General features: G+C 41.3%; 1 protein-coding gene and 1 long non-coding RNA gene across 4 annotated transcripts in view; one reads left to right on the top strand and one right to left on the bottom strand.

The window, feature by feature from the left end:
* Nucleotides 1-13,958, top strand: part of CENPN (centromere protein N) — a 30,034-nt gene that overhangs the window by 8,956 nt on the left and 7,120 nt on the right. Inside the window, exons 3-8 of one of the 2 annotated variants that reach the window (XM_006152592.3) lie at nt 1,181-1,226; nt 4,397-4,456; nt 4,743-4,819; nt 6,720-6,896; nt 9,745-9,846; nt 12,794-12,857. In XM_006152592.3, coding sequence (XP_006152654.1) covers nt 1,181-1,226; nt 4,397-4,456; nt 4,743-4,819; nt 6,720-6,896; nt 9,745-9,846; nt 12,794-12,857 — 526 coding nt within the window. The remainder of the gene's footprint in view (nt 1-1,180; nt 1,227-4,396; nt 4,457-4,742; nt 4,820-6,719; nt 6,897-9,744; nt 9,847-12,793; nt 12,858-13,958) is intronic. The other variant, XM_006152594.3, reaches the window with a different exon arrangement.
* Nucleotides 937-4,734, bottom strand: LOC102486468 (uncharacterized). 2 transcript variants are annotated; one of them, XR_335182.3, is made up of 3 exons: nt 4,637-4,734; nt 1,588-1,767; nt 937-1,507 (listed from the first exon to the last, which is right to left on the bottom strand). It is a non-coding gene; the product is annotated as an uncharacterized LOC102486468 (long non-coding RNA). The 2 variants fall into 2 exon arrangements; XR_335181.3 differs by having other exon boundaries at nt 937-1,479.

Below are 13,958 nucleotides of genomic sequence, written 5' to 3'. Positions count from 1 at the left end.
AGGAAAATGGATAAACAATTGTGATGAAACCATACTGTGAGATACTAGTCATTAATAAAAAGGAATTAACTATTCATAGATGCAAAAATATAGATGGATATCAAAATAATTATGCTGAGTAAAAGAAGGCAGACCAAAAAAGAGTACATGTGTTTGTATTTATATAAAATTCTAGAAAATGCAAACATATCCTTAACTACAGAAAACAGATCAGCAGTTGCTTCAGGACCGGGGGTTGGGAGGGAGAGAGGTGGGGACTAGGAAGGGTGGAAGAGGCAGGTTAGAAAGAGGCACAAGAAAACTCAGGGGAAAGGGAGGCTAGTAGTTGGAGTCACTGTCTTGATTGTATAATGGTTTCATGGGTATAGTCCTAAGTCAAAACTTACCAAATCATTGGGACCAGCAGTTAGCGTAATGGCTATGTCACTGGACTCCCATGTAGTCGACCACGGTTTGAGTCCCAGACCCGGTGGCTTTAAACTCACGCTGGGCGCATGTGCGTCCGTGCCCAAGATACCGAGAGGAGAATGGAGGAGAAGGGATTGCGGCGTGGCCCCCCCTGGGGGGTGATTTCTCACTTTCTGTCTCTCTGTCTCTCTCTGTCTGTCTGGCAAGCACATGCGACCTATAGCAAAAACCTCTCCAAAATAAAAAAAATCTTACCAAATCGTATACATCGAATATGTGTAGTGTAGTGTATGTTTAACTCAATAAAGTTCATTTTAAAAACCCCAAAAATTAAAAAACAATAACCGAGGAGGGGCCAGCAAGTGGTGTGGTGGTTAAGGTGCTGGACACTCCCACATGGCCAACCATGGTTCGAGTCCTGGACCTGGTGGCTTACTTTCTGACTTTCCGTGTCTCTCTCTCTCTCTCTCTCTCTCTGGTCAAATTAAAAAATAAATACATGAATAAATAAAATAAAATAAATAATTCTTTTTTTAAAAAAAAGCAATAACCGAAGAGCGAATTGTGGGAGAACAATTAACAAGTGCCTGGACTGAGATCTGAGCCAGAAGGTACACGTGTTGGCAAATGGGAAAACAGTCAGGAAATGGGTTGTCAGTAAGCCACTAATATTGTGCTAATAGTCTATGCTAACCAGTCCTAAAATGTGCATCACATGGGGTCGAACCAACCCTACCACCACGGTTACTAAATAACTTCTCTTCTCTTTCAGGAAAAGCATGCAAGTCTCAATGATGCAGCCCTTTTAGACATCATTTGTAAGTTCTGGTGATTTGTACTTATACCCTGCCAGTCAGTTTCATCAGTTCATTGTGAATGTTAAGACTCAGATTCCAGAGTCAAGGAGAACTGGTATCAGATCCCAGCTCTCACTTACAAGCCGTGGGTCATTTACCAAGTTGCCATTGTCTTCCTAAGCCTCTTCTCCCAAGAAAAATGGAGGTGGTAATAGTATTGACTTCACAGAATTGTTGCAAGGAGATAATTCTTGAAAAATTCTAAATGCAGTAACTGGAACATCAATAACACAAAATAAATACTTTTGGACTTTATATAAGTATTACTATAGAATTTGAAAATGTATTTCTGAAAATTGATTATTACAGGGTAGTGACTCACCTCTTCTCCTTTCCATTTCCTCCATTTTCTTTTGTGTCTACTGGTCCTCTCTGTGCGTTTTTTTCAAGAGGGCTCTTTTTTTCATCAGGAGGCCACATAATGTAGGAGCTAAGAATATGGGCCCTGGGACCAGATTTCTTGAGTTCATTTCATGGCTCCATTGTTGTCACCTTGTGAGCCCTGGGGGAAAGTGGGTAATATGTCTGCTTCAGTATTATCACTTGTATAATAATGACAGTATTGGGACCAGCAGTTGGCATAATGGCTATGACGCTGGACTCCCACGTAGTCAACCGCGGTCCGAGTCCCGGACCTGGTGGCTTAAAACTCACACTGAGCACATGTGCGTGTGTGCCCAAGATCCCGAAAGGAGAATGGAGGAGAAGGGATTGCGGCGTGGCCATCCCCCTGAGGGGGTGATTTCTCACTTTCTGTCTCTCTGGTTCTCTGTCTGGCAAGCGCATACACGCTCTATAGCAAAAAAAAAAAAAAAAAAAAAGGAAAAAAAATCATAACAGTATTGCATACAGTTATGGTGAGGAGTAAATAAGCGTACATGTTAAACTTAGTCTGCTGTTCACTAATTGTTATTATCACACATTAACTGCTTTCTATGACCTGAAGAGTAAGAAAAATCGTGTTTATTAATATGTTCCAACTATGACACAGCTGAATTTATTTAAAGCATCTGCCTCTGGTTTAGTTTGTCTCATTTTCATTGATTGGATTTTCTCCAAGCCAGGAAGGTGGGTCTGCACAGTTCCCATTTCCCCTACATTCGGTCAAATGTTCCTTCAGCACATACTACGTGCTGGTGAGTGAAACAGGTGATTCATAGTCCCTTCGAGGTTACAGTCTACTTGAGGAGAAAGGTTGGTCATTTACTCACAAAAACGCGTGCTTGCAGATGGCCAGTGCTACAAAGGAGGAGAACAAACGGGTTTAGGGACAGCCTGCACTCCTGTGGGAGTTTAGGAGGCTTCCCTGAGGAGAAGATGTTTGAGCTGAGATCCAAGGGATGAATTAACACTAACAGGGCAAAGAGGGGAAGAGAGGTTAAGGGTCAAGAGGGGCAAAGGGCATATGAATGGGAAGGAGTATACTGAGGAGCAAAGAAGAGGCAGTCCTGGGACCTCAGTGCTGCCAGAGTGGGGTCAAGCCAACAGGCTCCTGGGGGTGGAAGCTGATGATACAGAGACTTAGAAGCCATTGGAAAGATTTCATTCTTTATCCAAAGAATAATGCAAAGCCTTTGAAGGATTGAGAGCAGGAGAGAATTGGGTGCTGTTGGAAGATCACTCTGGTTTCAGGGCAGAGCGAGACCAATACTTAGTTCAGACAAACCAGATCATGAATTGCCAGACCCACTGCTGTAAACGCAAAGGGAGGAAAGGATAGCAGAGACACTCAGGCACCAAAAAATGGAAAGATACTGAACCTAAAGAAGGAGAAAAGCAGTCAGTGCAAAAAACACGGCAAGTTGGTGCCCTCGATTGTTGGGGCCAATACCCCCTCTTTATGGGATGTAAAAAAGCCTGATCTGAGGTCCAGAGACTCAGCTGCAGTCAATACAGGCAAATGGACACCAGCCCCGGGACAGGAGGAGGTCAGCGCGGACAGACAGAGGTCAGCACAGGGACTGTTTAAGCCAGAGACAGGATGGGGTGCAGCTGTACTTGCTAAAACCTCCTAGGCCCATTTCTACTCTGAGATACTCTTAAGCTTATAACAACTGAACAGTGTCTGCTTTGTCATTTATTCATTCATCAGACATTTGCTGAGTGCTTGCTTTAAGCCTGGCAGTTACATTTAGACCTGGTACTACAATAGTGAACAAGTCCCTTATTTCCATGAGAATCTATTGATGGGTGAGGGACTAGGCAATGTACCAATGAATATCTAAACGCATCATGTGATGTGGGGCACGCACTGAAAGGAAAGAAAGCAGGGTGGACTTTCGGGGTTGGCTACTCTGAGGCGGTGGCCTCTGGGTAGAGAGTAGGATGAGGTAAGGAGGGAGGAGCTGGGAGAAGAGCTCAGGCACAGGGAGTGGCTGATGCAAACATCAGTCATGTGGAGCATGTCCCGCCCATCATGCCAGGTAAATGCAATATCCTGTGGAGTAGATGCATGTAAAAATAGAGTGAATGGATCTGACTGAAATACAAGTGAATGCTAAAACTGAATCATATCATCCAAGGTGGTTGAATCAAGTAATTATGACTTACTTTACTTGTCCAAAGTAAATTTAATCTATATAAAGTTTATATTTTTAGAAAATTATTTTATTTTATTATTAGTAGTATCTAATTTGACCAGAGAGAGACAGAGGAGAGCAGGTAGTGAGAAAGCAAGCCACTAGGTCCGGGACAGTTGGCCACATGGAAGTCCAGTACCTTGACCACCACACCACCTGCCAGCCTTTATAAAGTTTATATTTTGAGTAGAAACCTACATAACTTAATTTGTGAATTACTGTTATTTTTCCTAGTCAAATATGAAAAATAAGTAGGGATAGCCCAGTGGTTAAAAGAGCTGGATGCCACATGGCCGACTGTGGTTCAATTCCTGGCCCAGACAGCTTGGGAAACATGCCAGGAACATGTGCATGTGTGTCCAAAATCCTGAAGAGAAGGAGAAATGGAGGGAAAGGGATGGAGGAATGATCATGCCCCATTGGAGGGTACTTTCTCTCTCTCTTCCCCCCCCCACATGCTCTGTCATGAGTAAAATAAAATTTTTTAGAAACATGTATTTATAAGCACATTGCTTCAAAATCTAAAAAATGTACCTTTCCTCCCTCTTTCAGATACTCAAGTTCATCAGCATCAGAAAGTTTGGGATGTTTTTCAGATGAGTAAAGAACCAGGTAATATTTTCCATTTTAAATTGAACATTTCTATTTGATATTTTAGTAATTTAAATATGAATAGCATTATGTTCCTCTTAGGTCTCTTTCAGAATGTGTTGATTATTACTCATTCGTGGGAGATAGAGATCTATTTGGTGGTGGCATGTCAAAGGAACTATAGTGGCATTCAATCATTACCTCTGAGAAAATACTTAGAAATACTTAGCTTCAGGGTTCTTCGCAATGCCTTTATTGAAGTATTGTCCTTTCCGAATTTTCCTTATTTTTCTTTTCACTTCAACAGGTGAAGATGTTGATCTTTTTGATATGGAACAATTCAAAAGTTCATTTAAGAAAATTCTTCAGAGAGCACTGAAAAATGTAAGAGTAAAATTCACTTGAATTTCCATAAAATTTAATTAATGGCATCTGTGCACTTAAAATTTGTTACACTCTCATTTCTGTTATTTGTAAAAAAGTGCAATTAGTGATATTCTGTACTGTCTACTCGGTATCACAGGTAAGCTGTAGCTGTCTCCCCTCACCTGTCCATCTGGAGCCTGGTGCTGCTTCCTCTGGAGCAGTGCCATCCTGTGGAACCCAGCAGTGGTGGACATTTTCTATCAGCACTGCAGGGCACACTGCCGGGCTAGTGGCCACCTGTGTCTACAGAGCACTTGAGATGTGACAAGTGGAGCTGAGCGACTGAATTTTCACTCTTTTCTAACTTCCATGAACCTAAGTTAAATAGCCGTTTGTGCCAGTGCCCCTGGCACTAGCTGGTCAGCATGGCTCTCGAGCACCCCTGATTTTACTGGACACCTTTGCTTTTATAATGGGAAGCAAGCTGCTCAGAGTAAGACCCTCTTCTATTCCAGCCAGGAGAGGCTTGCTGAGCCCCGGCTGAGGAGCAAACACTGTGCTGCCCCGGAACAGACAGCTCTGGCCTCACACCTCGGACTGTGGAGACTTCTCAGCCACTGCTCTGAGGGAATCTGGAAACCAGCTAGATGGAAAATAGGCAGAGCTTGCTAGTTCAGCGGCCACTAGTAACAGCCCCCTTTCCCTAGAGTAAGAGCCGGGGTGGAGGAAATGAAGAGCCATGGGCAGGGCAAGTGGACAGTCAGGTTCTCCTTCCCAGGTCAGAACTCCACAGAGAAACTCTATCGGGGTGAGCTGATAACTTAGGGGTAGGCTATTCGAGGCTGAAAAATTCTAGAAAGCCCTATATTTTATCCATGAATTTGAAACCGAGTAGAACATCCTATGTTCTCGCCATATGACACTGCGTTAGCAGTTCTTAGCTTCTACATGATAACAGCATCAGGACTGGCATATTTGTAAGCCCATTACTATGCGTACACCTTACTATTAAACTTGCTAATACATGCTAAGTCTGCACTGGATCCTAAAGGCTTCATTACAAAACTTGTCCCATTTATAAGGCTGCCTTGTTTCATAAACCCTTACAGGTGGGAGAATGTGAGAATAAGTCAAAAAAATTTGGGACCAGCAGACGGCATAATGGTTACATCGCTGGACTCCCACATGGCTGACCGCAGTTCAAATCCCAGACTCGGTCGCTTGAAACTATGCCAGGCGCCTGTAAGTGCATGCTCAAAATCCTAAGAGGAGAACGGAAAAGAAGAGATTGCGGCATGGCCATCCTCCCTGGGGGGTGATTTCTCGCTTTCTGTCTCTCTCTGTGTCCGTCTGGCAAGTGCACGTGCCTTATGACAAAAAAAAAAAAAAGAAAACACAGAAAAACAAAACAAATAAACCTCTCCAAAAAAAAACCCCAAAAAACAACAACAAAAAAAAACTCATGACGGGGGGTTGGCAGGTGGTGTGGTGGTTAAGGGCGCTAAACTCCCACATGGCTGACCGTGGTTCAAGACCTGGGGTGATTTCTCACTTTCTGTCTCTCTGTCTTTCCTTGAGCGCATGCACCATGTAGCAAAACATTTCTCTAAAAAATAAAAAAAAGGATAAGTCAGAAAAATTAATTAAATATTGTTGATGTCATACTCTGATTATAGCCTTTTATAAATGTTTTTCTCTCACAAAAGACTTTTTGCAAGGGATTAACGTGTCTTTGTAAAACAATCACAAAATGTATTCCCAAAAATTTCCTAACACTCAAAATTAAAAGACTGTCAGATCTCAACCTGCTTGCAAGATTGTAGTGACATTAGTTGTCCTTTAAAAAAGCACCTGCTTTTGGTGTTAGTGCCACAATCAGATTCTAATTAGGGAATTCAAATCCTTTTTTTTAAATAAGGTGACGGTCAGCTTCAGAGACACAGAGGAGAATGCAGTCTGGATCCGAATTGCCTGGGGAACACAGTACACGAAGCCAAACCAGTACAAACCTACTTACGTGGTGCATTACTCCCAGACTCCATATGCCTTCATTTCTTTCTCCCGGCTGAGAAGCAATATACCCCTTCTGGGTCAGGTATGGGATGGCTTACTTCAGCATACACCATTTCAGTATCCTTACCTCACAGGTCTGTGTAGGTCTAATCTGCTCAATACACGTTTGATATAGAACTAGCAAGTTAAGTGTGTCTTGTCCTAAATGCTTTAGATAAGAAGTGTTTCAAATTTCAAATTTTTGTTGGATTTTGGAATATTTGCATGTACATTATGAGATTACTTGGGGATTGGACCCAAACCCAAACATGAAAATCATTTCTAGTCTGAAAGCAATGTTATACAGCATTTTTAATATTGTAGCATTTTGACTGTGATCATCTTATGAGGTCAGGTATATAATTTTCCACTGAACAGCATCTTCTTGGCATTCAAAAAGTTTCAGATTTTGAAGCATACCAGATTTCAGATGTTCAGATTAGGAATGCTCGACCCATACTACATTTAATTCTCCTAAAATAAGGAGTAAAAAGCATTGTTATCTATGAGTGGAAACTTGGCATTAGATATTAATTTAGAGCTCTTCTTTATCGTCTTTGATTGTAGAAGTAATGTATGTTTAATGCAAAAACGCTCTGAGGATAAGTTGGTCTTCAAAACTTCTTACCTCTCCCCTATAACCATTCACTCAAAATCACTACTGTTGAAGTTTGCTCTTTTCTTTCAAAATATGTTTTATCACAAAAGCCAGGGTGATACCTGTGGTTTTGTAATTTACTTTTTTAACGTAACAGAATACTTCCCTTTGGTTACCTATGAATATATCTCACTGTTTTTTCATGACTGCGTAGTTTATCTGTTACCGAACATCATTATTCTCACATTCTGTACACAAGACTGCTTTAATAGAAGAATTGTTTCTGTCCAGAGCCCTTCTTCTTTGTATTTCTTTTTAAGTTTTATTGATTTATTTCTTCTATGACTGAGAAAAAGAAACCAAGACAGCACTACCAGCAGGGTCCTGATGCCGCTGTCCAGCCCTGGGCTGTGGGTGTGTGCACACCTGCTGTGCTTAGGCATAGATTCTGCATGAGAACCTGGAAGCTTCCCTTGGGTCAGCCTCACAGAGCCTTATGTGTTACTGAAGCACCACTGTACAGCCCCTACCACTCTTTATGGTTCTGCTTTTGGTACTATGGGCTTCCTGTCATCTTTACCCAAAATAAGCCATTCCTAAACTTGCCTGGTGGCTGTCAGTGCCACTCTCAGCATACAACAGTGGCACTTCCTTGGTTCCACAGCTCACTGCAGCTGTTGGACGTGAGCACAAAGCCATTCTGGCTGTCTGGCCAAGCTGGTGGAGTCCACACCCTCAGGGTTGGGGGCACCTGCCTGTCCTTTAAGTTCCTTGGCTGTGCATTTGAAATGGACAAGACTACTACTAGCTTCTGTTTCCCTTTCTCATCCAACATCAGTGCTTTACGTTGGTCTCTTCCTCCATAATACCTACCACAGGTAGTTTAAAATGGCTAATGTTCATTTCTATTGTGTCACTTAAATCAAACGTATCTCTCCCTTCTAGTTAATAGGTACATATCTTATTCAAGTAATTCTGTTTCTGTATTCCAAATTGTTTCCTAAATGACAGGAAGCTTTTATAAATTGCACTTAAAATACACTTTTTTCTTCAATATTAGCCCTAAAGCATGATAATCATGTTGTGTTTTTTGCTGTTCACTGGTCACTGGAGTCTACTTATGGATCCCAGTTTCAAACTAGCTATCACAGTTAGAATTCACTCCCTCGTTAGAGTAATTTGACACTGTCTTTTGAAGCTAAATACAATGGGTCCTCAAAAAGTTTATTGAAAGTATGCATCATTAAAAAAAAGTTATGCATAGATTTTTAAAACTTTTTAGAGTTGTTATTATACTTATATTGTATTTCTTATGTAGCAATATCATCATTGTTAGATGACTTGTATAGCAAAATAGTAATATTTTGGCTATTAATTATTTAATCCTAAATCTGAACTGATTGAGTGTAACTCCTAACTTTAAATATGATCACTTTTTTTTTTCTTTTTTTTTTGCTATAGGATATGTGCACTCACCAGAGAGACAAAGAGAAAGAGGAAAAGTGAGAAATCACTCCCTCGGGAATAGGACCACATTCCAATCCCTTCTCCTCTTGTCTCCTTTTGGGATTTCAGGCATGCATGCACACGAACTGGCATGATTTTCAAGCCACTGGGCCCAGGATTCAGACCTCACAGCTGGCCATGTGGGATTCAGCACCTTGACCTCCACGCCATCTGCTCACCTAAAACAGAATTACTTTTCAAAAATGATCCAGAAAACTCTTTATGAGAATCTTTATGAGAATCTTAATACTGTTAGCCCTTTTTTTGTGTTATTTTTTAAGCTGAGTTAAATATTTCTGGATTTTTCACTCATAAGTAGAACTATTCACTGATTGCAGCGTCTACATTTTTTTTTCTTTTTTTTTTTTTTTTTGTATGGTTTTTATTTTTGTGACGGATTGCTCGTCCGCTCATCAGCATCAGAAAGTTTGGGATGTTTTTCAGATGAGTAAAGAACCAGGTGAAGATGTTGATCTTTTTGATCTGGAACAATTCAAAGGTTCATTTAAGAAAATTCTTTAGCGAGCACCGAAAAATGTGACGGTCAGCTTCAGAGACATGGAGGAGGACGCAGTCTGGATCCGAATTGCCTGGGGAACACAGTACAGGAAGCCAAACCAGTACAAACCTACTTAGGTGGTGCATCACTCCTAGACTCCGTATGCCTTCATTTCTTTATTCCGGCTGAGAAGCAATATACCCCTTCTGGGGCTTCTACATTTTACTTGACAAATACAATAAACACAGGGACACTAATCCTAATAAATTTGCCCATTTTCATTTCAAGGCACTGACAATTGCTAGTAAACACCATCAGATTGTGAAAATGGACCTGAGGAGCCACTATCTGGACTCTCTGAAGGCTATTGTTTTTAAGCAGTATAATCAGGTAAGCCAATTAGTAACTCTCCATTTCTTTTCTTTCTTTTTAAGAGAAAGATTTTGCTATGGAACGCATGCACTTGCCTGAGAAACAGAGAGGCAGAAAGCAAGAAATCACCCCCCAGGGGGCATGGCCACACCTCAATGCCTTCTCCCCCTCCTCCATTCTCCACTTGGCATCTTGGGTACACATGCACACATGCCCAGTGTGAGTTGTTCTCTTTGTTGTGGTGGTGGGGTTTTTTGAAAGAATTATTTTATTTAACTTTGTTTATCCATTTATTTATTTATTTATTTATTTTAATTTGACCTTAGAGGGACAGAGGGAGAGATAAAGAAAATGAGAAAGCAAGCTGCCAGGTCCAGGTCTTGAACCACGGTCAGCCATGTGGGAGTTTAGCGCCCTTAACCACCACACCACCTGCCAACCCCCGTCATGAGGGTTTTTTTGTTGTTGTTTTTTGGGGGGTTTTGTTGGAGAGGTCTGTTTGTTTTGTTTTTCTGTGTGTTTGATTTTTGGGTTTTTTTGTTTTTTTTTTTTTTGTCATAGGGCACGTGCACTTGCCAGACAGACACAGAGAGAGACAGAAAGCGAGAAATCACCCCCCAGAGGGGATGGCCATGCCGCAGTCCCTTCTCCATTCTCCTCTCGGGATCTTGGGCATGCATGCACACACACCCGGTGTGAGTTTTAAGACACCGGGTCCAGGACGTGAACCGCAGTTGACTACATGGGAGTCCAGCGACATAGCCATTATGTTAACTGCTGGTCCCTCCCATCGTGAGTTTTAAGCCACCAGGTTTAAGACTCAAACCATAATCGACTACATGGGAGTCCAGCCATGTAACCATTATACCATCTGCTGGTCCTTAAAGTCAAGTCTTCGTTTTCTCTTTTACAAGGAGTTAGAAGCCACTGAGCAGGGGAACCCTCCACCTCCAAAGGAGGAAATCACTTTGGATGTTATGAAAGTGGAGAAAGTTTTCAGTTCATTAACATGAAAGGAAACAAAATAATTTCTGACTATTTCATCTCTTGATAATCATGTTATGTTTTTTGCTGTTCACTGGTCACTGGAGTCTACTTATGGATCCCAGTTTCAAACTAGCTATCACAGTTAGAATTTACTCTCTTGTTACAATAATTGACACTGTCTTTTGAAGCTAAATACAACGGGTCCTCAAAAAGTTTATTGAAAGTGTGCATCATTAAAAAAAAAAAAGCTATGCATAGATTTTTAAAACTTTTTAGAGTTGTTATTATACTTATGTATTTTTATCTTTTTTAAGTAGAAAGAAGTGATGATTCCTGACATTCACTCACACAAAAAAATTAACGTTAAGTTAGATAATGAGACTAACGGATGGCTTGGTTAAGTGGCCGTATCCTACATGGCTGACTTGCAGTTCGAGTTGTGGACCAGGTGGCTTGAAAAACAGGTAGGACATGCGTGCATGCATGCCTGGAATCCCAAGAATATAGGAGAGGGGATTACAGTATAACCATCCTCCCAGAAGGAATTTTTCACTTTCTCTCTATCTGGTGTGCACATGCACATGATGACAAATTTTTATTTTAAGGTTAGATGCTTTTCTCCCCCAGCCATCCCTTCCCCTCCTACATACCACCTCCCGCCAAATTGATAAATACTGTTCTGCTAGAACAGTTCGCAGTACGTATAATATGACAGTTACAGTAGTATAATGGGAAGATTGACACTGTCTACCACTTAGTTACATAAACAATGACTTCAGTGGGGAAAGGTAAGAGAAGGGGTTTGAGAGATGTAGGCTTACAGGAGGAGTTATTTTTCCAGAAGGAATCTCAGTGCGAATGTAAGGTTATAAAGATAAGCAGGTGGCAAGGTGGTTAAGGATGCTGGACTCCCACAGGACTGATCACAGTTCAAGTCCCAGACCTGGCGGATTGCCTTCTCACTTTCTCTCTTGCTCTGTCCCTCTCTGGTCAAATTAAAATAAATAAATAAAGTTAAATAGAATAATTGGTTTTTTTTTAAAAAAAGAGATAAGCTATAAAGCAAAACAGCATTGCAAATACCACCTATCTTAATCCAGTTTGTACTGCTATAACAGAATCACAGACTGGGTGACTTACTTCTCTTTTTTTTTTAATTTTGCTCTAAGATACATGTGCTCACCAGAAAGAGACGGTGAGAGAGGGAAAGTAAGAAAGCACCCCCCCAGTGGGGATGGTTTGCCGCCATCCCTTTCCATCCATTCTCCTCTTGGGATTTTGGGCACTCACATACAAGCCCAGTGTATTTTTCAAGCCATAGGGTCCAGGACTCAAGGTGCACAGTCGGCCATGTGGGATCCAGCTACCTTAACCACCATGCTATCAGCTGGCCCTTCGATGAGATAATGTATAATGAACCGAAATGTATTGAGCTCACAGTAGTGGGAGCTGGAAGGTCTAAGATCAAGGGCCACACTTGGAAGGCCTTGCTACGTTATTACATGGCAGAAGGCATCCCATGGACAAGAGAGGCCAAACTCCATCTTGTCACTAACCCACTCCTGAAAAAATGACATGAATCCATTCACAAGGGCTCTTACAGGTCCCACCTCTGCACATCGGTGCATTGGGAATTAAGTTTCCAACACATGAACTTTGGGGGCACATTCAGACCATAGCACTGCCTTGGATTTCTGTAACTTGTGCACTCACCACCTCTACTTCTTCCAGATCCATTTTCATAACTAAGTGCCAAGTTCCTCAAACACCACAGCCCTGTGGCAGGCCCCTCCTTGTCAGCCTCCCTCTCTAGGAAGAATGCTGAACTCCAACACAACATAGCTCCAAGTCTCTCGCTGTTGGAAAAAAATAAAAATAAGACTTGGCAAACATTTAGGTACTAAAGCCAATTAAATTTATACTTCACAATGTTAAAATTAGTGAAACATACACTCTTTTTCTTTTCTTTGTTTTCTAGACCTTTGAAATTCACAACTCTACAACACCTTTAGAGGAAAGAAGCCTTGGACTAGATATAAATAGTATGTATATTTTAAGACAAAACTGAAATTCAAAAGTGTATCATTCCCTTTTAGATTTCTCTCAGAGTATGTATGAGAATCCTGCTTCACAACTATTTACTGTGGGCCCAGCAGGTGGTGTGATGGTTTAGGCACTTGGACTCCCCACAAGGTCGACCACAGTTCAAGTCCTAGACCTGGCGACTTGCTTTCTCACTTTCTATTTCTCTCTCTCTCAAGCACATAAAACCTATAGAAAATGTTTAAAGTAATAATGAAAATAAATAAAATTAAATAATTCTTAAAAAAAAAACACTACTGCTTTCAGGAAAACTGCAAATTAACTATTGAAGGAGGAAAGCTAAGCCAGTGTAGGTCTTCTTTAGAATGGTATCTAATCACAACAGAACACAAGGAAGCTAGTAGTTGTTGAGCATTTCTTTTGGGCTGAGCAACTTACTAAGCTGTGTACGTATGTGTATTATTTCCTTAATCTTGGCAGTCCCATGGATGCATGCTATTTATCTGGAAACTGGGTTTCAGAGACATTATTAATTTTCTAGCCAAGAAACACCTAGGAAACAGCAAAGCTGAAAGAGAAATCCAGTTATGTCTGAGTCCAGAGCCTGTGCTTTTAATATACTAAATAAACTGCTTCTTGAAGACTCAGAATTATGACTGTATTGGTACTCACAGTTGGCATGAATCTCAACAGAAAAGGAAACTGCTAAAAGGAATTAGTTCGAAAATGTGGTGGGGTACAAGATAAATTTATTAAAAAATTGAAACTTTCCTGTCTGTTTCTTTATATTGCCAAATATATATATTTGAAACAGTGCAGCTGTTAGCACTAAACATTTTTAAGGCTTTCCAGTGACATAGGAACTGTTGTTGATTTCATGGTAAGTAAAGTAGTGGGCCAGCTCTGGGGCTACTGGCTGAGGCAGCTAGATCCTACATGGCCAGCCACACGGTTCCCGTCCTTGACCTCGCAGCTTGAGAAACAGGCAGGGTGCATGTGCGTGTGTGCCCAGAATCCCTAAAGGAGGCACAGATGGAGGAGAAGGGATTGCAACATGACTCTCCTAGGGGAGGGGGGCTTTCTCTCCCCTCTCTCTCTTT

The sequence above is a fragment of the Tupaia chinensis genome, unplaced genomic scaffold (assembly GCF_000334495.1).
Source record: "Tupaia chinensis unplaced genomic scaffold, TupChi_1.0 Scaffold000355_1, whole genome shotgun sequence".
In the NCBI taxonomy this organism is placed as follows: Eukaryota; Metazoa; Chordata; class Mammalia; order Scandentia; family Tupaiidae; genus Tupaia; species Tupaia belangeri.
The sequence above is the reverse complement of the archived record's forward strand: the minus strand, read 5'-3'. Positions and strand labels throughout refer to the sequence as shown.